At 42.2% G+C, this 25,931-nt stretch overlaps 1 protein-coding gene across 2 annotated transcripts in view; it reads right to left on the reverse strand.

Moving 5' to 3' along the window:
• Positions 1 to 25,931, reverse strand: part of LOC145393865 (transducin beta-like protein 3) — a 341,771-nt gene that overhangs the window by 61,478 nt on the left and 254,362 nt on the right. For both annotated transcript variants that reach the window (XM_080267921.1, XM_080267922.1), the window contains exon 12: positions 8,700 to 8,858. In XM_080267921.1, the coding sequence (XP_080124047.1) occupies positions 8,700 to 8,858 (159 nt within the window). The remainder of the gene's footprint in view (positions 1 to 8,699; positions 8,859 to 25,931) is intronic.

Consider the following 25,931-nt stretch of genomic DNA (forward strand, 5'->3'; position numbering starts at 1 on the left):
TCATTCTCTGCAATCAACACCAAATCATCAGCATACAACAACTCCCACGGGAGTCCGTTTCTAAAGTCACGTGAAAGGGCTTCAAGTACCATGATAAACAACATGGGACTCAAGACTGACCCCTGATGCACACCAACATTCACGGAAAACTCATCACTCAAATCTCCATTCACTCTCACCTGGGTGTGAGCACCCACATACATGGCCATAACCACCCTAACCAGCCACTCCTCCAAGCCAAGCTTTCTCATTGCCCACTTCACCACCTCTCTAGGGACTCTGTCAAAGGCCTTTTCCAAATCAACAAAAACAAAATAAAGATCCCTTCTCCTACCAATATATTTTTCCTGAAGCTGTCGAACAATGAATATGGCATCAGTGGTCCCCCTACCTGGCATAAACCCAAACTGCATCTCATCAATATTCACTCTTTCTCTAATCATACCTTCTAAAACTCTCTCCATTACCTTCATTATCTGATCTAAAAGCTTTATACCTCTATAATTTCCTCTTTCCAGGGCATCACCCTTCCCTTTATACACATTTACAATTACACTCTTCAGCCAATCATCTGGGACAACACACTCATAAATAATCCTATTTATCAGGTCAGTGACTAAACTCACCCCTATATCGCCTGAGGCCTTCAATATTTCGGCAGTCAACCCAGGACACACCTGCTGCCTTCCCCACCCTCATCCTGCCTATTGCCTCACTCACAGTAGCAGTATCAATCAAAGGCCAAGGGCCAGACACTGGATCTGCTGGCTCCAAACCTTCCCTGTCCCAGTCAAACTCCTCATTCAACAACCGGTTATAATGCTCTCTCCATGCATCTTTAATATCCTCACTGTTCACCACTACCCTTCCTTCATCATTCTTCACACACTGCTCACCTATGATATCCCGATTATCCCTCTTCACCTGACCTGCCACCCTAAATATATTTTTCCTTTCCCCATGATTTAGGTTATCAAGTAATTGTCTCTGTGACTCAGACTTTGCCCTGTATACCTCTCTCCTAGCCCTACGCTTGGCAGCCAAATATTCCTCTTTGCTACCACCCTTCTTCCATTCCCGGAAAAGCCTTCTTTTCTCCTTAATTGCAGCTTCTACACCCTCATCCCACCACCAAGTTACTTTATGTCTTGGTGGTCCTCTTGTCCAGCCGCATGTTACATCAGTAACTCTCAAGAAATTGTTCTTGAGGGCTCTGTACTGTTCATTAACGCCTCTGTCTACAGCTCCCTGTTCAGCCACCACTCTCCTCAACTCGCTATAGAAGGCATCCCTTACTACTTGGTTTTTCAGCTTCCATATTTTCCTCCTAGGTACATAAGTCCTCTTTTTCATCATTTGTTCTTTAAGCACCATATCACAAATCAATAGTTTGTGCTGCTGCACACACTCCTCACATCCTATAACTTTAACATCCCTCACTAACCTCCTATCGGCCCTCCTAACCAGAAAATAATCTATCTGACTGCTATTTCCCCCAGACTCATACGTAATTAACCTACTGTCTCTTTTCCTTGGTGTTGAAAATTTTGATGATCCTGTATATGTTTTGATATCAAAATATGGCAGAATGACAGGAAAACAGTGCCAAAATAAGGAGGGGTACTGTACATACAGTTATGTATAGGTAGGGTGTTTTTTGTTTTTCAGTGGTTTTTCTGCATGGTTTTCTTGATGTTTAGCATTACTCTGGATATTCCTTTGTGTGTTTTGATGTCTAAATATGCCTGAATGACTGGAAAACACTGCCAAATTAACCATAGGTACTGTACAAATACAGTAGTTAAGTACAGGTTGGAGGTTGGGTACAGGTAGGATCTGGGTATGCTAGGGGAATAGTGTTCATTATCCAGATGTTGCCACTACCCGGACACGCCTTTGGCTCTATTATGTCTGGATAAATGAGGGATCACTGTAATGAGGAAAAAGCTTGTATTCTTGCCTGGAAACAGAACATTCCTGCCAAAGAACTGGCACAATGAACCAGATGGTCAGAAGGGTTGGTGAGGAAAGTGCCCTTGGCACATGTTCATTACGAATTTTGATACACAGGTGGACGGCGGAGGTTCTGAGATACAGGTATACCCTGGTTTAACAATGCAATTGGTTAGGTAAAAAACTCATTGTTAGGCAGGGTACCGTACATCAGGGTAGATTTTTCACGTAACGTAATGGGATGCATTTTTCAGCCGTGGGTTTTCCCCCCAACCAAGTCCAAAACCCACTCGAATGGGCCCAAAAACTAGTTCAAAGCCAATCTAAATGGCCTAAGAGCTGTAAATGAAGCTAATCTATGCCTAACACCCATAAATAACTCACTAAAACCAACAAATAAAATCTGAAGATCATCAAATACGTGAAAAATCAAACTTAGTAAACTGTACCCCAAAATGACAATGTTCACCCCACCTATGGCTAAAACACATTAATCTATGTCTAAAAACAGTTTATAAATCAACCTACACACACAATTTCAGTCTAAAATATCATCAAAATCAGTAAAAAAAAAAATCAAAGCCCATTGTTAAACCGGGGCTTGGCCATCGTTAGGCGGGGTATGGTGGTAGTTCTACCTCTATCCTTAAGCCGGGGTATCGCATCTAGGGGTATTTAATATCGAGGTATACCTGTATGTGTCTGGCTATCAATCTAACTAATGAGGAAAAGGCTTGTATTCTTGCCTGGAAGCAGGAAAACATCCCTACCAAAGAAATGGCATAATGAACCAGAAGGTCAGAATGGTTGGTGAGGAGAATGCCCTTGGCACTAGTTCATTATGAATTTTGATACACAGATGGACAGCTGAGGTTTGAGATGTGTCTGGCAAATGATTGTTTATCATTAAAAGAAAGTTTTTCCCTCCAAGTTATTGTTCAACTGAACTGTTTTGAGCATGTTGAAAGGATGGAGGATGACAACCATATGTGGAAGTAAAAAGTGTGAACACTGGGGATAGGGTTGTAAGAAGCAGACCATATGACCTGGGAGGAGGTCCTCGAATGTGACCTCAGGAATAAGGGATTCAGTAGGATGGCTGCCAGAGCTGAAGAGAGTGGAAAGCCATCACTGGGTGACAAAGGCTGATGCATGAAAGCATGCTGGAGCCTCTATAAATAATTTCATTGATAAAAATACTATTTTAATAATTTATTGGTGAACAAATATGTCACGAAGCTTTTATTTAAATATTATCATTAACATGAAGTGGAAGCCAATGCCACTGCAAGGGTTAGAAGGCATACCAAACTTCTCCAAATTTGAATGGGCTGTGGTGCTGCCGCATTATATATCATAGTTTAGAAAGACTTGGCCCTCAGACAATCAACAGAAATGAAGTGTGGCCCTTAGGAAGAACTGAGTTTGACACCAAGTGTGTATAGCCACCTGAAGTGGAATGAAGAGTAATAAAAAGTGACAGGAAAGATGGAAGAAACACAAAGAAGGGATGGCAGACACAGAAAAAGAATGATAAAGATGAAGAAAGAATTGGACTGCACTACTTCCATGCATTAAAAAGAAAGAAAATCATCATCATCATCATCATCCGGACCTCCTTTCCCACCCTAGGGCAGGATGAGAAGCAGCAATGTCCAGACAGCCCAAATTTGCCCAATCCAATGTGTCACGCTTCCATTCACTCATCATTCAAGCCCCTGCAATCCTGGCTCTATCAGATACGTCAAAAACATTCACCACGTTCTGTAGCTTCACATACTCGTATCTGATAGAGTCAATCCAGACGCTGCCATGTTAAAAGGGGTGCCAAAATCCCTGATCATGCACTTCTCCTCATGACATTCATCCAGCCAGCTTGATCTCCTGTCAGTTTCCAAGCCTCACCGATTTCCAAACCTTTCCTCCTCACACACTCATTCACCATATCTCTCCACCTTCTCCTTGGCCTACCTTGCCTCCTCCCTCCTTCAAATTCGCTCAGATATACCTTTTTCACCACTCTATTGTTATCCATTCTCTCCACATGACCATACCATCTCAGTACACTCTCTTCGATTCCAGTGTCCATTGACTTCCTCACTCCGCATCTTTCACGAATCACATTATTTCGTATCCTATCCACCCTCTGTACTGCACATACATTCCTCAGCAGTCCCATCTTCACTGCTCTTACTCTTGACTTTTCATTTTCATGCTACACCATAGTCTCACATCCATATGTTAAAGTTGGCACCAACACTCCTTCATGTAAGCCTCGTGCTGCTGTAACATTCAAGCCTTTGTTTCTTATCAAGGCCTTCATTGACCAGCTACTTTTCTTCCTTGTGTCACTCTACTTTCAACTTCTTTTGCACATTTTCCTCTCTTTTCTATCATTGTACCCAGGTATTTGAACTCTCTCACCAATTCCAGTCTCTCTCCATTCACTGTTACATCACCCTGGGAGTCTCCTTCTCTCTCAATAACCATCACTATACTCTTTGCTACATTTACTCTCAAGGCACGATGCTTACAGACATCAGGAAAACTCTGCACTAGCCTACCTAGTTCTTGTCCAGTACTTGCAAGCAGTACTGCAACATCAGCATACAACAAATTTGAGATAATCCATCCATCACCATGCATTCCCAATGCCATCCCTCTCTCCATTACTTGTGTTTTTACTTTTCTCATCACCCCATCCATATCTATATTGAACAACCACGAAGCCATCACACAACCTTGTCGCACGCCCACACTGATCATGAACCATTCACTTAGATGCCCATCGACCTTACATGTGCTTCACTACCATCATAAAAACTCTTGACGGCACCTAGCAGCTTACCCTCTACACCGTACATGTGCAAAACTTTCCACAATCCTTCTCTGTCCACTTTGTCATATGCTTTTTCCAGATCCATGAATGCCATAAACACCTTACGGTCCTTCTCACAAGCCTTCTCTACTATCTGCCTCACTGCAAATTAGGACTTCTGATCTCTCTCTTACTTTCTCTTTAATAATTCTTCCATATACCTTCCCTACCACACTCAATAAACTTATGCCATGACAAATCTTGCACTCACTTTGCTCACATTTATTTTTGTACAGGGATACAATCACAGCCTTCTTCCACTCAGCAGGCACAGTTTCACTCATCTATGCCTTCTTACATATCTCTAACAAGCAATTCACTCCACTCTCTCCACTACACTTAAGCATCTCTGCATACACCCCATCAACCCTAGCTGCTTTCCCATTTTTCAGACACTTCACAGCACTCTTCACCTGTGCGAGCGTCCCATCTCCTGGTACTGCATTCCTTCTCTGCACACCCCCAAAACCAATCATGTTTACAGCTGCTCTGCTCTCTCTATTCCCATTCATCCGGCTTTCAAAATAATCTTTTCATCTGGTCCTTACTTCATCTCCATGGGTTAATAATCTACCACCTACATCCTTCACACCATCACATTTCTTTCCGCTTTCACTTCTGCATTTCTGCACCTCTTTCCAGAATAACTTTCTATTTTCAGAGTAGTTCGCATTCATTTTTCTTCCTAGATCCTCATTTACCTCCTCCTATTTCCTCTTCACTAGTCTCTTTACGTACTTCTTGCTCTCAACATACTCAGTTCTTATTTCAACTGAATCCCTGCTCTGTAACCACTTTAGCCACTTCCTCTTTTCCTCCACCGCTCTCTTTACCTCCTCATCCCACCATGCCATACCTTTCTTCTTTGTTGTTACTCTTGCCACATCACACACTGCTTTAGCATTCCTAACTAAGCAATCCCTATATGCATTCCACAGGCTGTCCAGATCCATTTCATTCCAATTCAGTAATTCTAACTCCTCTACTTTGGTCCTGTAATCATCTGCCACTTCTTTGATCCCCAGCTTCCTAACTTTCAGTCTTTCTCCCTGACTGCTCCTCTATCTCCTGATCCACCTCACTCCTCTCAGCTTGATTTTGAATACCACAATCACAAGATCTGTCAGACCTCCACATCATCATCTCACGGCCCTCGTATCAGCAACCATTCCCATCACTGACCCCACTACAAGCACGTAATCAATCACGCTTCCTTCAACACGATCCCCGTTCCCTCTATACCATGTATATTTATGTGCATCTCTGTGTTTGAAATACGAGTCACAAATGCACAACCTCCTCTCAAGACGCATCATTTAGTCTCTTCCCATTATCATTTTCTCCTGGTACTCCATAACAACCCATTATGTCACCCTCAGGACCAGTGCCTACCCTTTCATTCATATCCCCCATTACAATCACCTTATAGCTCCTGGGCATTTCTCCCACTACTTCACCCAGCTCATCCCAAAATCTGTCTTTCTCTCTCTCACTCCTACACTCACACGGTGCATGTGCTACAATTACTACCACTTTCACCTTCTCAAACTTGAACCTGACATACATACACCTCGAGCTAACACATTTGTAGTCTCTCATTCCACTCTGGCACAACTCATTCATCAACAAAGCAACTCCTTCCTTGCATCTTCCTCACCCATTCATTCCCAATCTTACACATTTCACACCCTCCCACTCCTCCACTTTGCACCCTTTCATCTTCGTTTCACACAATGCCATCACAGCATATCTCGCACTCTTGAACACATTCACCACTTCCACCCTCTTGCTCTCCTCAATTACACCTTTCACATTCCACATGGCCATGCAAATCTGCCCATTTGGTTGGGGCCCTGGGAAGGTATTGGGCCCTCCGAGGCTCTCTGAAACACCTGCCATGATTAAGTGATTTTGGACAGGGGAATCTGGGGGACACTTAACTCTGCCACAAACCCCAGTTATATGGTTACCACCCAGCACAGTAAATGGAAAGAAAAAAAAAAAAAAAAAATAAATAAATAAATATCACAGAACGAGTTAGGGTGTTGCCAAACTTGTTACCACTCTGTACTAAATTCTTCCAACTACCTCATTCCCATCAATTCCCTAGCTTTATCAACCACCATACCTCACTCTCTCCCACATTCAATTGTTCATTTGTTCGTTTATAAAGGCTCCAACATGTCTGCATGCGTCAGCCATGATCACCTCATGGTGGCTCTACATACTGCTCAATCTCTAACAGCCTCTATCATTTGCTGTATCCGCTCAGCCATGGCTCAGTGAGTTACAGTGCTCCACTTTGGCTGAAGGGTCAGGGGTTTGAGTCCACCGAAGGGTCACTGGTAGACATCAGCAAGGGCATCCAGTCATAAAGCACTACATGCTCCAAACCTAAGTCCCTCTATCCAAGGGCACCGTTTTAGCCCTTATCGAGAAAGGGAGGGGGGGGGGACATGGAGTAAGAGAGAGAGAGAGAGAAAATTACCTTCTGGGACTACCACACCTCCTCCCACCTGCAAACTCACTCAAATACACCCTTTTCACAATCATAATCACAGCCTTTCCTTTTCATATGACCAAAACATCCTCACTCGTCAGTCCTAGTTGTGACAGACCTTCCTCCCTCCACACCTTTCATGAAACATATTATTTCTTATCCTATCCATCCTCCACAGAGTCCACACACATTCCTCAATAAGGCCATTTCCTCTGCTCTTACTCCTGACTTCTCACTTTCGTACCACATCAGTCTCACATTTGTATGTTAATTTGGGCAGTTGTTGTTGCTGTTTCTGCTCAACCCTGGTCCATAACTGAACAGACCCACCAACTGCAAGTATGCTACTACCCATGAAGGGGCATTAGATGAGGTGTGCATCCAGGAACCAAACCTCCAAACTTTTCCCTGTGCCTCACTCTAGCAAGGAGCTGTCAACTGCTGGAGAACAATGGGGTCAGGAAAACTAATTATGTAATCTTCTCACAGCAGCTGCACTCACAATACTTCTTGCCCTCTGCAGACAATTCTACTAACACTGGAGAAACCATATGTAATGAGATTCCTCTTCCTATGCTGAATAAAATACCCTGGAGACGAGAATTTAAAAAATACCGTACATATACACTGTTCCCCTCTTATCTGCAGGACCGTTATCCATGGTTTGTTACCAGTGGTCAATTGCTGTCTGAAAATATTAAATGGAAAATTCTACGAATAAACAATTACAGTAATCAGTTTTAAATTGCACTACGTTCTGAGTAGCGTGATGAAATCTCACGCCGTCCCATTCTACCCTACCTGGGATGTGAACCATCCCTTTGTCCAGCATATCCACGCTGTATACGCAACCCACCCTTTAGTCACTTAGTAGCCGTTACAGTTACCAGATCGACTGTCCCAGTATCCCAGTGCTTGTGTTCAGGCAGCCCTTATGTTACTTAATAATGGCCCCAAAGTGCAACAGTAGTGATGGTGGAAATTCGGATTTGCCAAAGAGAAGCCGTAATGTGCTTCCTTATACGGTTTGGTACTATCTGAAGGTTTCAAGTATCCACTGGGAGGCTTGGAACATGTCCCCCTCAGCTAAGGAGAGATTACTGTATATCAACAAAGTGAGGGGTGTTCAGTATTTTTGTAAATATATGGAAAGAAGGGTATTAAATATTTTGGCAAACTTATGTCAGCATTAGCAGGGAAAGAAGGGTACTAGGGTACTGTTTTGGCAAACTTAGGGCAACATTAGCAAAGAATAAAGGGTATTATGTATTTTTGCAAACTTATGACAGCATCAGTCAAGACTGACGGGCATTAAGTAGTTTTGCAAACTTAAGGTGGTATTAATTTCACATGTTTTTACAAACTTACGGCAGCATTAGCAAAGTCAGTCAGGGTCCAAATGCGGATGGTAGCATCAGCGGACGCAGTGGCCAGGACTTCATCCACCGGGGAGAACTGTACAGCCCACACACCTCTCCTATGACCGTGCAATGTCCCCACCAATGCTAGGTTCTCACTTGACCAAACCTAATATCACAATCATAAGTGAAAAAGAATATTAGAACCATTCAACACCATCACCACCATCCTGACCTATTTTTTCCATCTAAGGCTGGGATGTGGTAGTGTTTGGAAAGCAGGGAAAGAGAGAGCATATTACAGGGAAAATCATCAATATGCTACTTAGGATGCTCCACTGGGGAAAACTGTATGGCCCACACACCCCTCATGTGATCATGCAAGGTCCCCACCCATCCAAAGGTAATACCTGGCCTAACATATCACAATTATGAGTATCACATAACAACTGCATTACATGATACTGTACTGTTAGAACAGTTTACAAAAAATGTAAAGAAATATCCTTAAGAAAATTTACATGCAATCATGTCATTACAACTATTTGGACAGCCTGTAAATGAGAATGCACTTTGCTACAGATTATACTTATATCTATCTATTCTATCTCTCTATAGCCCGATGCCCTAATCCCGCAAAGGGTGGCCGCAGACAAAACGCCTCCAAGTCGCTCTGTCACCTACCATTTGACTACCCTCCCCCAAACTCACCCCTCCCTCCCTCATATACCTCTCAACTCCATCCCTCCACCTCATCCTCGGTCTACCCCTCCCTCCACCTCACCTATATACACCCTCTTAGTCAGTCTTTCATTCTCCATTCTCTCCACATGTCCAAACCACCTCAGTGTATTTCTCCTAATCTTCTCAACCACATCCACATCTACCCCACAACGTTCCTTCACGTCTTCATTCGTCAACCTGTCCCTCCACGTCACTCCACATGCTCCTCTCAAGTAACTCATTTCCACTGCTCTCACTCTTGATTTGTTCCCCTCTTGCAAGGTCCATGCCTCGCTTCCATATGTCAGGGTAGGGATCACAATACTATCATGCAGTGACTTCTTAACTTCCATACTCACCTCCCTATTTCTCATCACTGCTTTCAGTGTACCAACAACCTTCCTTCCCTGCTGTACCCTTTCACGCACTTCATCCCCCAAAGTTCCATCCCTACTCATCACACTACCCAAGTACTTGAATGCACTCACATTCTCCATATCCTCACCATCCAACCTCACTGTACACTCTGTGACTTCATTCCTCTCAAACACCATAACTTTACTTTTGTTTACATTAACTTTCAGATTCCTCCTCCTACACACTGTCCCAAATTCATTCACCAAATCTTGCAACTCCCATTCATCTTCACTCAACAATACTGTATCATCAGCAAACAGCAACACCAGAAGCTTCCAAATCTCACCCTCATTCATTAGGGCCAGCCCCACATCCACTGCCCTACCTTGCACCTCCTTTACAACCCCATCCATGTATATAAAAACAGCCATGGAGACATCACACAACCCTGTTTCAGTCCCACGTTGAGATAAAAGAACTCACTCAGCTCACCATCCACTCGCACCGTAATCCCAGCTCCCTCGTACATACTCTTCACAGCACTCAACAATTTCCCCTCCACTCCATATATCTTACTACCTTCCACATACCTTCCCTGTCTATTCTGTCATAAGCTTTCTCCAAGTCCATGAAGGCAGCATGCACTTTCCTTCCCTTCTCTAGATACTTCTCCACTAAACATCTCAGAACAAATATCTGATCTACACACTCTTTTCCCTTCATAAATCCCCCTTGTTCTTCTCCAACTAGTTCCTCTGTCATATGCCTAACCCTAACAATGAGTATTCTACCATATATTTTACCAGTCACACTAAGAAGGCAAATACCCCTATGGTTACCACATACTTCTCTCTCCCTTTTTCCTTTGTATAAAGGAACAAATATACCTGATTTCCAGTCCTCTGGAACCCTTCCCTCTTCCCAAGCCAATCTACACAACTTCCATATCCACTCCACAACAATCTCACCTCCATACCTAAGCATTTCACCACACACTCCATCAATTCCTGGGGCCTTTCCCAACTTAATCTTCTTCATCGCTTCCACTACTTCCGCCCTACTGACCTCTTCCTCCCTCCTCTCATCTCTTCTTCTCCCAGCCATTCCCCAACCACTTATACTGACACTGCTCTCACTCTCTACATTCAACAAATCCTCAAAGTGCTCCTTCCATCTCCTCAATTTCTCTCTCTTCTCCACCAACAATCTATTATTCCCATCTTTCACTCCCCTACTATTTCCCCTTTCACACTGCCTTACTTTCTTTACCTCCTTCCAAAACAATTTCTTATTCTCCCTCCATTTCACACTCAGATTCCTCCCAAACTCTTCATCCACTTTCTTCCTACTCTCCTTCACCAGTCTTCTTACTCTCCCTCCATTTCACACTCAGATTCCTCCCAAACTCTTTATCCACTTTCTTCTTACTCTCCTTCACCAGTCTCTTAACCTCCCTTCTGCTCACATATACCTCTCTCTTCTCTCTCTCATCTTCTCCCCTACCTCTACTCGCCAACCATTCACTATATGCCTTCTTCTTTTGTTCCACAGCTTGTTTCACCTCATCATTCCACCATGTTGTCCCTTGCACACCCTTGCACCTCCTCCTCACTCCACAAACCACCTCACACGCTGCGTCTATCTCTTCCGTGAATATCTTACATACATCTTCCACCCCTTCCATCTGCTCTAGCTCATACCTTCCCAATCTTTCTTCCACTATGCTCTTATACTCTGTCATTTTCTCACTATCTTGCAATTTCTCCACTCTTCTCACAGGAGCTGCTTCCTCCTGTCTTCTCCTTCGTCTCCTCAACCACTTTCTTTGCATCTCTACCTTGACCATCACTAAGTGATGGTCCGTGACTCCATTCCCCCACCCTCTCCACACTCTTGCATCCAACACTTGTCTTCTCATTCGCTCATCCACGCACACGTAGTCTATCATTGCCTTTCACTCAACAAGTTCACCATCCATCCTCCTCATTACTCTCCATGTATACCAGTGGATCATCTTATGATGAAAGTAGGTGTTGGCTATTGCCAACCCCTTACAAGCACAGATGTCCACCAAAGCACTACCATTCCCATCTACTTCAGCTGGCACACCCCACTGACCAACCACTCCATCCACTCGTACATTCCCAACTTTGCCATTCATGTCTCCAATCAACAGCACTCTCTCGCTCCTCTCAAACTTGTCCATACATGCTTCTACTCTCGCCCAAAACTCATCTTTCACTCTTGCCACTCGATCCTCTGTTGGGGCATACACATATACAATCGCCCATGCTTGTATACCTACTTTCATCCTCACCCATACAATCCTTGCACCCACTGTTCCATACTCTCTTATATTCTCCTTTCACTTCTTGCTAATCATCAGACATATTCCCTCTCTTGCCCTCTCATTCTCATTGACTTCCGCACATATACCTACACCATATTCCCATTCTCTCACCCTTTCACCCATCCATTTAGTTTCAGTCAATCCACATATATCCACTTCTGCATCCTCAAGCACCTCAACAATCTCTCTCTCTTTCACTTCATCATTCACTCCTCTCACATTCCATGTTCCCACCCTAAGAATGTCCTCTGTCCGTTCCTTAGTCGTCACGTATGGTCCATCTGGGTCCGAGGCACTTTATTCGCTTTTTTAGTTAGTACTTTATATACACTGTATTAAAGAAAGAAAAAAAAAAAAAGTTATCATCATAACACATCCCTGACCTCTAAATCTAGAACAGCACAAATTCTCTACTTCAAATGTCCAAATTCAGAAAACCTTCTTCCTAAAAAAATTTTTAATGCAATATGGAGCGCTGATACCACCTGTCTCACAATCAATGCCAACAAAGTTCTGGAGGGTATGATGAGAAAGTGTGAATACTAATAAGGTGTAGTTTGGATTTATGCGAGGCAAATGGACCACTGATGCAATATTCACTGTCACAAATATTCAGGAAAAAAGAAGAGGGAGCTATTCCTTGTTTTTGTTGAACTGACGGCCTTTGACAATTCCTATGGAGGTGGTGAAGTAGACAATGATAAAACTTGGGACTGAGGAGTGGCTGGTTAGAGAGGTTTTGGCAATGAATGAGGGTGTTCACACCCAGGTGAGAGTGAATGGAGATCACAGATGAGATTTTCAAGAACGATGGCATGCATCAGGGGTCTGTCTTAAGCTCTTTATTGTTTACCATGGTGCCTGAAGCTCACTCAAGTGACTTCAGAACTGGACTCCCATGAGAGATGTTGTATGCTGGGGACTTGGTGTTGATCATGGAGAACAAGAGGGAGGTGAAGAGTTTCACAAAGTTGAGAGATGGAATGTGGTGCAAGGGTTTAAAGAGTAAATGAGGAAAAAGCAAAGATGTTGATATCTAGGGTTAGTGATGGTACTACCAATGCAAAAGGTGGTGGTGATGACCATCATCTACTCACTTGATGTGGTGCTGCCTACTTCTTCCTTTACCTTTATCACTTTTTCTCTGTCTGCCCTCTCTCTTCCTATTTCTCCCATCTTCCTGTCACTCGTTATTACTTTTTTTTCCTTTTCTGGCAGCTTTACACTAAGTGACAGGCCTATTGGTTTCCTGTAAGCCAGGAAACCATTTACAATGCTGGGTGGTAACCATATAGCCAATCCACACATGTTCCTTACATGTCAATAAGTGAATTGGCAGAGGGCTAGTGCCCCTTCCCATAAAACAACTCAAAGACAAAAGTCACACCTTATAGGGTTATGGCATCTGGCTATAGATAGATAGATTGGCAGATAGATAGGTGATATCTAGGGTTAATGGTAGTACTGCCAATGCAGAAGGAGTGTGGGCATGTGCAGTTTGTCACAAGGGTGTGGGAAGCAACTCCAGCTTATGCAGTGTTTGTGATACGTGGGTGTATAACAGATGTAGTGTAATTAGAGGTACACTGTGATTTTGTGTGTGCAGTGTGTAGGGGAGTGCATGCAGAGACTGAAAAGCAAAAAAGGACTGATCTTGCATGAAAGTCTCTTGAGTGCATGGAGGAGCTTTACTATTTAGGGCACTTGTTATGTACTGGAGGTTGGACTGGAGCTTGGGTGAGGAGTGGCTGAAAGAACTTCAGGGAGCTGTTGCTCCTCCTTCCATTGAGAAGGCTCTCCCTCCATGATATGGGGTCCTTGCATGTAGCATGTATTAGGAGTGTAATGCTGCACAGTAGTGAGACCCAGGCGTTGAAGGAACAGGACATTTGTAGGCGCAAATATACAGAGATGAAATGATTTGATGGATGTGTAGTGCAACCTTGAATGAGAGGCCTAGGTAGGTTTGGACTGCAAATGACGAGTTGTGAGGAAGAATAGGATTTGACTGTAGTAGTGCTGTGACAACGAGGGGTAGATTAAGATGGCTTAGGTATGTGGAGAGGATGGAACATGACTATTGGGTGCAGAAGATAAGGGTGAACAGAGGGGTAGGGTTAAGAGAATATTTTCATTCACTCTTCCATTCATTCATCATCAAATCCTATGTTGCCCCATGAGAAGCATTGGAGCCTGGGGCTAGGTAAGTTGGGCCTGACATTTAAGATGGGAGTGAACAGCCTCACTCATCCCTGAGTGGCATTACGTGAGAGGCGGCCTGCAGTCCTAATGGACCCAAGATCGAATCCCGGCTGGGGCAGGGAACACTTTAAGGATTTGAATTTCCTAGAAAGCAGACTTTCCTGATCTACCAGATGACCTGCCGACATGTCGTAAAAATACCCCCGCTGATGCCAATACACCAATCCTGTATGAGACTGCCCTAGCATGTATTCAATATGGACAGCGGGTGTTGCACCGAAGTGGTGACATGTGGAGGTGTAGGAGGGATTCTGGGCCTCGGAATAGGTCACTGCCCCGAGAAATAGGCCCTGAAGCCTTTACCCAGAGTCAGACACATAAAAAAAAATAATACAGTAATAATAAAAAATAATAATAAAAAAAAAATCATCCCTTGGATATATACCTGCAAAGGCTTAATCCAATTGGAGCACTTTAATTACCCACTAAACCACCAGACGCCATAACCGGGTAATATGGTTACCACCCACCGTAGAAAATGGTTTCCTGGTGTACAGGAAACCATTTGGCTTGTCACTCAAAGTAGGGTCACCTATAGACAGAAGGAAAAGGAAAGAATGAAGGAAAGAAAGACATAAGAGGAAGGAAGGCAAAAAGGAAGGAGAGGAAAGGGCAGTCACCCAAGAGCAGCACTACATCAAGTGAGTGGATGGTGAAAGCCCCCACCTACCACTAAGGGTTATGAGAAATAGACAGAAAAAGACTTGAACGAAGTCAATGAGTGTGTCTTACATGATAAAGAACTAAACAGGGAAGCTGCCAGAGATTGAGTAGCATGGACAGCTGCCCATAAGTGACTACGGCCAACACACGCAAGGATGTTGGAGCTTTTAAAAACAAAACAAAACAAAACACATACAAGAAAAGATAATGAATTATTAATGGCTACAAGCTACTTCACTGCATCAACTGTTAATGATTCTGTATGCTCTTTACCATACGATTTTCTCCTGCTTACCACCATGAGTTTACTCTTCAAAATTTTGCATTTTCTTTAGTCTTTGGAACTCCTACAGTAAGATGATCTATTATCTGTTTTACCCATACTGCCAGAAAATTTCATTTAATTTAGGAAGGGCCTCTAGTAGTGAAGGATACTTCTAACCTTTCCAGTACAAAAAGTTTCTTCTAAAATGAATAAAATGGCTTGGAAATAACATGAATAAAGTAAACTAATAACAATTCCTATGGCTGAAGGGGTTAAATGTAGTGTTGTCTCACTGTATTTTTTTTTTTCTTTTTTTTTTTTTAATGTCTGACTCCAAGCATAGACTTAACAACCTATTCTCTTAGGTGCCACACTCCAACTTGCTACACAACTTCACAGGTCACCATTTTGACACTAATACTCACTGTCCACACTGAATATATGCTAAGGCTGGTACCTTAAGGACTGGTGTGATGGTTTTAGAGAGGGTGGCTGTATAATACTGTTGGTCTTGTGCAAGATTAGTAAAGCCTGCTGTAAAGCCTGTTTTATTGAAATTCAAATCATCAAACTATTCTTAAACCCAGCATGGGATCAAACTGATACTATTTTAAACAACAGACTACCTCTCACCATCTGACCACCAAAACCTCTCCCCATGAAGAAGCAACTGAAGACTTACTACTTTGCCGTGATGATAATTTTCAAATCTGTAACAGTACAATCATATCTCACCTATGTTTAAAAAGTGAAAAATGTGGAAACTGAGTTGCATGCAATGCTAACTGATCTACTTAAACACACAGTGGAATCCACAACTGTGGGATGTCACATTTGTGCAATCTTAGAATGACAAAATTACTGGGAAAAAATGTGAAACGCAAGAATTTCTTCATGATCACTCTCTGAAACATATACGGTAATACAGAGTAGACTCTTATTATATGACAAACCAGTATGCAATGATTTGCTCATATGAAGACGAAGAAGTTACGACCTTTTTTCAATATATGGCAGAATTTTCATGTAGGCTACATGATGAATACGCTCCCGTGTGAAGCGGTGGTAAGTAGGGGTGCTCACCATCCACTCTCTTGATGTAGGGCTGTTCTCGGGCAACTGCCCTTTCCTCTCTTCCTTCCTTCCTTTTCTGCCTTTCTTTCCTTCATTCCTTCCTCGTCCTCCTGTCTACCGATGACTCTACACAAAGTGACAAGCCAAATGATTTCCTGTACACCAAGAAGCCATTTACCCTGCTGGGTGGTAACCATATGACCAAATTTTGGCGCCTGGTGGTTTAGTGGGTAATTACAGCACTCCAATTGGATTAAGCTGGTGTGGGTTTATATCCAAGGGATGGTTCAGGTTTATTGCTCATGTAATGCCAATCAGGGATGAGTGAGGCTGGTCACTCTCATCATAAATGTTAGGACCAATTTGCCTAGCCCTGGGCTCCTAAACTCCTCATGGGGCAATGTAGGCCTGGATGATGGATGGATGGTGGTAACAATATAACCAAATTATGGCACCTGGTGGCTTAGAGAGTAATTAAGGTGCTTCAATCAGATTAGGACTGGGCAGGTTTATATACAAGGGATGGTTGGGGATTTTTCCTCATGTAATGCCACTCAGGGATAAGTGAGGCTGGTCACTCTCATCTTAAAAATCAGGACCATCTTACCTAGCCCTGGGATCCTATGCTCCTCATGGGGCAACACAGGATTAGATGACAAATTAATGAATGATGAATGTGAAGCCTCACTGGTCGATATAAGATCAATATTTTTCCTTATAAGTTGCCCTTGCACAAGTCTACAGACATTTGCTTGTTCCCAAATGGCCTTTGCACTCTGCACTCATCACTATCAGGTGTAGTAGTGTCTGTGATGGAACAAGAGTGTTGGAGTTCAAGTCGCAAGTGAAGTGCAGTGAAGTGAAATAACTAACAGTTTAGGTGAGTTGGAAAACTGCTGTTTTGTGGTGTGGGTGACCCTTGGTCAAAAATATATTCCCACTGAACCCATGTTATAATTCACTTCACATACGTTAAATCATCATGCAATGGATTTTTTCATTTGCATCCTCATTGTAAAATGAGGGTGGGCTATGATGATATATAATAAAACCACTCTTCTTGTAACATCACACTTATCAACCTCACCCCATGACACAACTGTGACAAAGCATACAGACACGTTGTGGAACACTTGTGGAACATGGCGATTACACAAATGTGGAATGCCCCAATTTTTTCTTAAGTATACAACCATTAGTCTTGGAAGTGTGTAGGCAAAATGCTACTTTAAGTGAAACAACTTTAATCTATTCAGTTCGATGATGCATTTCATACTTTATCCTTGCAACCTTCAGACAGCTTTATTCAACTTGAGTCAGATTTTTCAAATTGGAGGGGTCAGATGTAGCTTTTATTAACCTTGGGACTCATCTTTAACCCTTTCATATTGGGTGGCAGGTGAATGTGCCACTAAAAAAAATATCTGTAGCCATCGGGTGGCACATATACAGTGTGTACTTTTAATATTTGCACGCCAGTACTGGGGGCCCAATAATGGTTCACGTATCAGCAGGTGGAAATATTGAAGTGTTGCCACCATGGAAGCACTATTTTATTGTCTCATTGATTGAAAACACACAAGTTTGAATGTGGGAATGTCACAAAGCTCAAGAAAGTTGTGTGAACTCAGGAATTATTTTTTTGTGTGTGTATGAAACAAAAGTATTACAGTAATCACTCTAATATCCGGACACCCAATATCCAAACATCCCCACTATCCGGACATAAGAATGTTTCATACTGTACTTTTTTCCATACTATACTTACCTCATTTCACTCTTTAATGTCCTTTATTGGTGTAAATAGGGTGTTAGGAGCTATGCATGTGCAGTAGGAAGGTGTTTTTCTGAGTTAGGCTAGGTTAGGGTCCATAAGTACCAGTCCAGGAGACAGTCACCAGAATGTTTATTAATGGATGAACATATTTCTAAATCCTCATTTTATGTTTCTTTTGCATTTATTTCAGTCATTTATGTGCCTTATTGGTGTGATTTGGGTCTTAAATAGGTGCTATGCATGTCCAGAGGGAGTTGTATAGGTGTTTCTCTGAGTTAGGGTCCATAAGTACAAGTCCATAAGCTGGGGCCCAATATCCGGACAGAACCAATATCCGGACCTGCCTATGGCTCTATTACGTCGGATATTGGAGTGATTACTGTATTTTGTTTTTATACAGATGAGTACGGCTGTCAACTATGAGGGTATGATGGAGTTCAGAAATGATGCAGAGACAATAAGGCATGAAAGCCGTCTGTTAGACCAAAGCAATGATATTGAAGAGAAGATAACCCAGGTGAATGATATAATGAGACATTGCAATGATGAAGTACAAACTACGTATGGTGAAATGGTGAAAGCAAAGAAAGATTTTGAAACAAAGGCAGAAGTAAAAAGCATAAGAAAGGAAATGAATGAAATTATAAAAAACGACCCAAAACTGGTCAAGGATTCGGCAGAGATCAATAAGTCTAGAATAATCAAGGCTACTGATGAAGAAGAAATAAAGAACAACCTCGAGAGACAAAAAGGAGATGGTAAATATGAAGAACATATTGAAGGAAGTATTAGAGGACATCTGTGATAAAGATATAGAAGAATACAAAATGCTAGGGAAATATGAGAGAAATAAGCCAAGACCCCTGAAAGTAACCTTCCAAAGTGTGAACACTGTAGAGGAAATATTAAAAAATGCTAACAAACTAATGGAAAATGAGGAATTACAAAAGTATCGATAAAAAAAGCGCTAGGTGGGGGTCCCCATCATCCACTCACTCAATGAAGTATTGCCTTATGGTCTCTACACTGAGTGACAAGCGAAATGGTTTTCTGTACCCAGGAAACCATTTACTATGCTGGGTGGTAAATCATTATAACCAAGGTGTCTGGCCAAATACACTTATAAAAAAATCACAAAATTATGGCAAACGTTTTGAGAGCCTAGGAGGGCCCAATACCTGCCCAGGCAACAACCAAATGGACAGATTCACATGGTCCATGTGGAATGTGAGAGGTGTGAATGAGGAGAGTAAGAGGGTGGAAATGGTGAATGTGTTCAAGAGTGCAAGATACGCCCTGATGGCATTGTGCGAAACAAAGATGAAATGGTGTGAAGTTGAGAAATGGGAAGGTGTAAAATGTGTACGGTCGGGCATGAACAGGCAAGGAAGATGCAAGGAAGGAGTTGCTTTGTTGATGAATGAGGTGTGGCATACTGGAATGAGAGATTACAAATGTGTCAGCTCGAGATGTATGTATGTCAAGTTCAAGTCTGAGAAGGTGAAAGTGGCAGTGATTGTTGCATATGCACCGTGTGAGGACAGGAGTGAGACAGAGAAATACAAGTTTTGGGATCAACTGGATAACACAGTACGAGAAATGCTCAGGAGTTATAAAGTGATTGCAATGGGCAACATGAATGGGAGAGTAGGCACTAGGCCTGTGAATGATATAATGTGTAATAATGGAGTACCACGAAAAGATGATAATGGGATGCGACTGAAGGATATGTGTCAGGAAAGGAGGTTGTGCATTTATAATTCTTATCTTCAACACAAAGATGCACATAAATATACGTGGTATAGAGGAAATGGAGATCATGTTAAAAAGGAGCCTGGCTGATTACATGCTCATAGAGAAATCGCTCTGTTCAGTGTTGCTGATATGAGGGCCGTGAGAGAAACATGTGGAGGTTTGCCAGATCATATGATTGTGGCATGCAAGATCAAGCTGAGAGCAGTGAGGTGGACCAAGAGAGAGAGGAGCTGTCAGGGTGAGAGAGTGAAAGTTGAGAAGCTGAGAATCAAAGAAATGGTAGATGAATACGGGGCCAAAGTAGGGGAGGAGTCAGAATCAGTAAATTGGATTGAAATGGATCTGGACAGCTTGTAGAATGTATTCAGCGACTGCTTAGTTAGGAATGCTAAAGCGTGTGTGGTGTGGCTGGAGTACCAACAATGAAGAAAGGTACAACATGGTGGGATGAAGAGGTTAAGAAAACAGTGGAGGAAAGGAGGAAGTGGCTAGGGTGGTTCCAGGACAGGGGTTCAACTGAAATAGCCCTGAATATATTGAGAGCAAGAAGCATTTAAAGAGGCCAGTGAAGAGGAAAAAGAAAGAAGTAAATGATGATCTAGGAAGTTATTCTGGAAAGAGGTGTGGAAATGTAGAAGTGACAGTGGAAAGAAATGTGAAAGTGTAAAGGATGTCAATGGTAGATTATAATCCCATGGGGATGAGGTAAGGACATGATGAAAAGAATATTTTGAAAGTCTGATGAATGGGAATGGCTACAGTGGATACAGCACGGGGGGTTCAGTTGATATGAGAATTGAATATATTGAGATCAAGAAGCACATAAAGAGACTAGTGAAGAAGAAAATGAAGGAGGTAAATGATGATCTTGGAAGAAAAGTGAATGCAAATTACTCTGAAAGTAGGAAGGTATTCTGGACAGAGGTGCAGAAATGTTGAAGTGACTGTGGAAAGAAATGTGATGGTGTGAAGGATGTCAATGGTAGATTATAAACCCATGGGGATGAAGTAAGGACAAGATGAAAAGAATATTTTGAAAGTCTGGTGAATGGGAATGGAGAGAGCAAAGTGACAGTTAACATGACTGGTTTTGAGGGTGTACAGACAAGGAATGCAGTGCCAGGAAACATGACACTTGCGCAGGTGAAGAATGCTGTGAAATGGCTGAAAAATGCAGAGATGATCAAGTGTAGTGGAAAAAGCAGAATAAAGAGCATGTTGGAGACATGTAAGAAGGAATGGATGAGTCAAACTGTGCCATTAGAGTGGAAAAAGGCAGTGACTGCACCCCAGTAAAAAAGTAAAGGTGAGCGAAGCGAGTGCAAGAATTATCGCGGCATAAGTTTACTGAGTGTGGTAGGGAAAGTGTATGGAAGAATTATTACAGAGAAAGTAAGAGAGATATCAGAAGTCCTAGTGAGTGACAAACAGGATGGCTTTAGGAGTGGCAAAGGATGGATGGATCAAATATTTGCAGTAAGACATAATAGTGGAGTAGGCATGTGAAAAGGACTATAAGGTGTTTATGGCATTTATGGATCTGAGAAAATGCATATGACAATGTAGAAAATGAAGGATTGTGGAAGGTTCTGCGCATGTACGGTGTAGATGGCAAGCTGCTAGGTGACGTCAAGAGTTTTTACGATGGTAGTGACACATGTGTGGATAAATGGGCATCTAAGTGATTGGCTCATGATCAATGTGGGCGTGCAACAAGGTTGTGAGATATCCCCATGGTTGTTCATTGTATATATGGATGGGGTGATGAGTGACGTAAAAACACGGGTAATGGAGAGAGGGATGGCGTTCATAATGAATTGTGACGGATGGAATATCTCAAATTTGTTGTATGTTGATGATGCAGTACTACTTGCAGATACCGGACAAGAACTTGGTAGATTAGTGCAGAGTTTTGCTGATGTCTGTGAGCACTGTGCCTTGAGAGTAAATGTAGAAAAGAGTAAAGCGATGGTTACTGAAAGAAAAAGTGACTCCCACTTTGATGCTACAGTGAATGGTGAGAGAGTTCAAATACCTGGGCACAATGAGAGAAAAGAGAGGAAAATGTGCAAGGGAAGTGGAAAGTAGAGTGACACAAGGAAGGAAGGGAAGGAAAGTAGCTGGAGCTATGAAGGCCTTGATAAAAACCAAAGGCTTGAATGCCGCAACTACACAAGCCTTACATGAAGGAATGTTAGTGCCAGCTTTAACATACAGATGTGAGACTACGATGTGGCATGAAAATAAAAAGTCAAGGGTAAGGGCAGTGGAGACGGGACTACTGAGGAATGTACAGGTATGCAGAGTACAGAGAGTGGATCGGATACAGAATAATGTGATTTGTGAAGGATGTGGAGTGAGGAAATCTGTGGACACCAGAATCGAAGAGAGTGTACTGAGGTGGTTTGGTCACGTGGAGAGAATGGATGACAACAGAGTGGTGAAAAAGGTACAGTACAATCCCAGCTATCCGGTATCCAGACAAACGGAATACTCAGAAAAACGGGAAAATTCAAGAGATGGTAAAAATGTCAGTAAGTTATAACTGTGTGCCAATTTGAATGGACTGCCAAACCTCTGTTTTATCGTGTCACGCGAGGCTGGGTGAAGTCGGACTAAGCGAGGTGAAGGTATTTCTGGTTAATGTAAATCCCTAGTAAATCCTCTTAACCAGCCCTCCTCTTCCCTCTTTCCCTTACTTGAATTCAGTCACCCTCCACACCCTCCACAATTTCAACAAATCACAAGTCTGCTTTTTACCACCAGACAGTAAACAAGCTCTCTTGCTGTTGTGTTGCTCTGATGGATGGTAATTTCAACACTCCAAAATGCCTAAAGAGCAAACTAAACGTAAGCGTGTCCTGCTTACCTTGAAACAGAAGCTGGACATATGCTATCTATCTATCTATCTATTGCCAGATGCCATAATCCCGTAAGAGGTGGCCATTTGACTTTGTGTTATTTGTTTTACGGGGAGGGGCACTAAGCCTCCACCAACCCACTTCTTGACACGTAGGGAGCACGTATGGTTTGGTTATATGGTTACCACCCAGCATTGTAAATGGTTTCCTGGCTTACTGAAAAAGGCGAACATTATAAAACACTGATGACTGAATATAATGTAGGAAATTCAACGATTTATGATATCAAGGTCCAAGCATCCAAGCTCAATGAATTTTTCATGAAAAGCGAGACAAGTAAGTCCATTGAAAAAAGGCATACTCTTCATCGTTCGAGTGGTTTTGCTTACGAAGATCTTGGGGAGCACCTATTTCTGGTCCTCTTATACAAGGAAATGCAAGAGAGTTTCACAGTAAAATGAATATAGAAGTCGAGTGTGATTTCAGTATTGGATGGACTTAAATTGTTTCAAAGACAGGCACAGAATTTGTAAACCAGACATCTCGGGAGAAAGCAAATCAGCAAACAGCAAACGCTGGTGCGTTTTTCTTCCTAACAGACCGACTCTAACTTGCACCACATAAATTCATCTTAGAACACATGTGTGCTGGCAGAGATGAAAAAAAAATGTTAACAGGAATGAAGGATTACTTTGCCGGAAGAAAAAAAAATAATATGCTTGCACTTCATACTTACATCATGTATTTTATTTTGTGCAAAACAGCTGATTGGCGGGTGAAGGGTGGAATGGTGGTGGTCAGTCGGGGCCAGGACCGTAAACAAAGCTTGTGTGGGGGCACAGGTGTCATGATAGTTCTACAGTGCAGTCTTAACGTCAGTTCACCAATAAATGTTCAAGATTTTATTTCTTTATTTTTCCACTTTTATGAGTACAGTACATACAACGAATACTTCGGTAGTTAACAGAATGGTGCAAAACAGAGTGGCGGTCAGTCAGGGCCGGGACCGTAAACAAAGCTCATGTGGGGGCATAGGTGTCGTGATTATTCTACAGTGCGGTCTTAACGAAACATCAGTTCACCAATAAATATTCAGGATTTTATTTCTTTAGTTTTCCATTTTTATGAGTACAGTACATACAACAAATCATTCAGTAGTTAACAGAATGGACTTGTGCATTTTGCAGTACTGCAAGGCATTGCATGCACGTGCATTATGACCATGGTGTGTGTTTACGAGGCATTTTTTCAGTTTGGAATCTCTTCGTGTGGCCCCTGATGTGAGTGGTGAGTATCTGAATTGTATTTACTGCTGTGATAATTATCACCTTTGTATAGATTTGAATATCAGAACTACAGGAAAAATCTGTAACCGGGAAGGTAAATTCCCCAAGCTGCCCGGTTAACTGGGATTGTACTGTGTATCTGAGCAAATCTGAAGGAGGGAGAAGGCAAGGTAGGCCAAGATGAAGGTGGAGTGATATGGTGGATGAGTGTGTGAGGAAGAGAAGTATGGAAGTTGGTGAAGCTAAGGGACTGACATGAGACCAAGCTGACCAGGGACTTTTGTGCAGAGAAGCGCATAAACATGGATCTGGCATCCCTTTTTAACGTGACAGTGTTCGGACTGACTCTATCAGATAGGTGTAGGTGAAGCTTCAGAATGTGGTGAAATATTTTTTGGCCTATCTGATGGAACCAGGATTCCATGGGCTTGAATGATGGATGAAAGGAAGTGTGGACCATTGAATTGGGCAAACTTAGCTGTCTAGATGATGCTACTCCTGACCCTGCCCTACGGTGATGGTGGTGATACAGGATTTTTTTTTTTTTCAGGGTTGTGCACATGTAAGTAAGAAACTTCCATTTTCATTATGTTGTGTAAATGTGTAAACTGGGGGGGGGGGGGGAAGCTCTATCATTATACCAAATGGTATACATCTGGCAGTGGAGAAGCTCCAACATCACAGTTTTTGACAGCTCAAAAATTTTTTTTTTTTTTTTTTTTACTCTCTTTTCTTTTTTCAAACAATATGTTAGAGATCATTTTACTCAGAAAATTATGGTATATTTTTTAGTGCGGAATATTTCATCACAAAAATTCACTTCATATATGGTATATCTCAAAACCCTTAACCCGCCCCGTCCCGGAGACGTGAATTCACGTCCTCACATGATGTGCACTCATATCCCGGAGACGTAAATTAACGCGGTAACATTGCAAGGCCCCTAATTCGCACAATTTTCAATTTTCGCGAGTGATTTTTGGCACGTATACACGAGACACCTTCCTCTACAAGATGCCAGGCAGGACAATATCTTATCCAGCATGACCTCCCCCCCCCCTGCATGACCTTTTCTCAGCAATTCACCTGTTATCAGTGACCTGGCCAGTAAAGCCATGTCATGCCACGGTACGAAATTCAGGGCTAGAGTGATTCCTCAATCGATGAGAATGTGGAGGACAAACATTAGAGGAAGAAACAGTCAGAAAAGATGATCAGGTAATGTGGCAAAAAAAGGTCAGGAATGGTGATGATTTAGTGAGTGAAACAATGCTTATAATGCCTATATTACCGTTTGAAAACCAATATACTCTCGTACTACATATAAATTCGTACCAAATAAATAAATAAATACCGTTTATGAGTGGTGTAGAATAGTTATCCTCCCATTGAACTCGTTTTCTTTGCAGCCAGCCTGATAGAAAACCCTGTAAGGTAAGGAGGTACTCCTACCTGGATTGAGTATTTTAAACCTCAGGTGAGCGATTTCTCTATGAATTTTCGATGTTTCTCACCAAAAGCAGATGTTTGAGGGGAAAAAAAAAAAAAAAAAAAAAAAAAGGTCCAAAAATGTTGGGACTGGAGCATACCACTGCCCAGAAAACGTTGGGATGGGGCGGGTTAAAAAAAAATATATATATATATATAAAAAAAAAATTAAAAGGTGAAAGGGTCAACTGAGTAAAGTCATCTGGCAGCAGAATGAATGAAACAAATTATGTCCCATGGTTCAAGGGACTTTTAAGACACGCTTCTGGTTCATGACAGAGAGGTTCAATACACAAGTCAAGCACCAATTTCTCAATTCAAAACAACCTGGTGAAATAATGGGCAGCTGTAAAATCAGCTGAATGAAAAAACCTTAACCCA

This window comes from Coenobita brevimanus, chromosome 25, assembly GCF_032717465.1.
Source record: "Coenobita brevimanus isolate Jiangsu-jjx chromosome 25, ASM3271746v2, whole genome shotgun sequence".
Taxonomy (NCBI): Eukaryota; Metazoa; Arthropoda; class Malacostraca; order Decapoda; family Coenobitidae; genus Coenobita; species Coenobita brevimanus.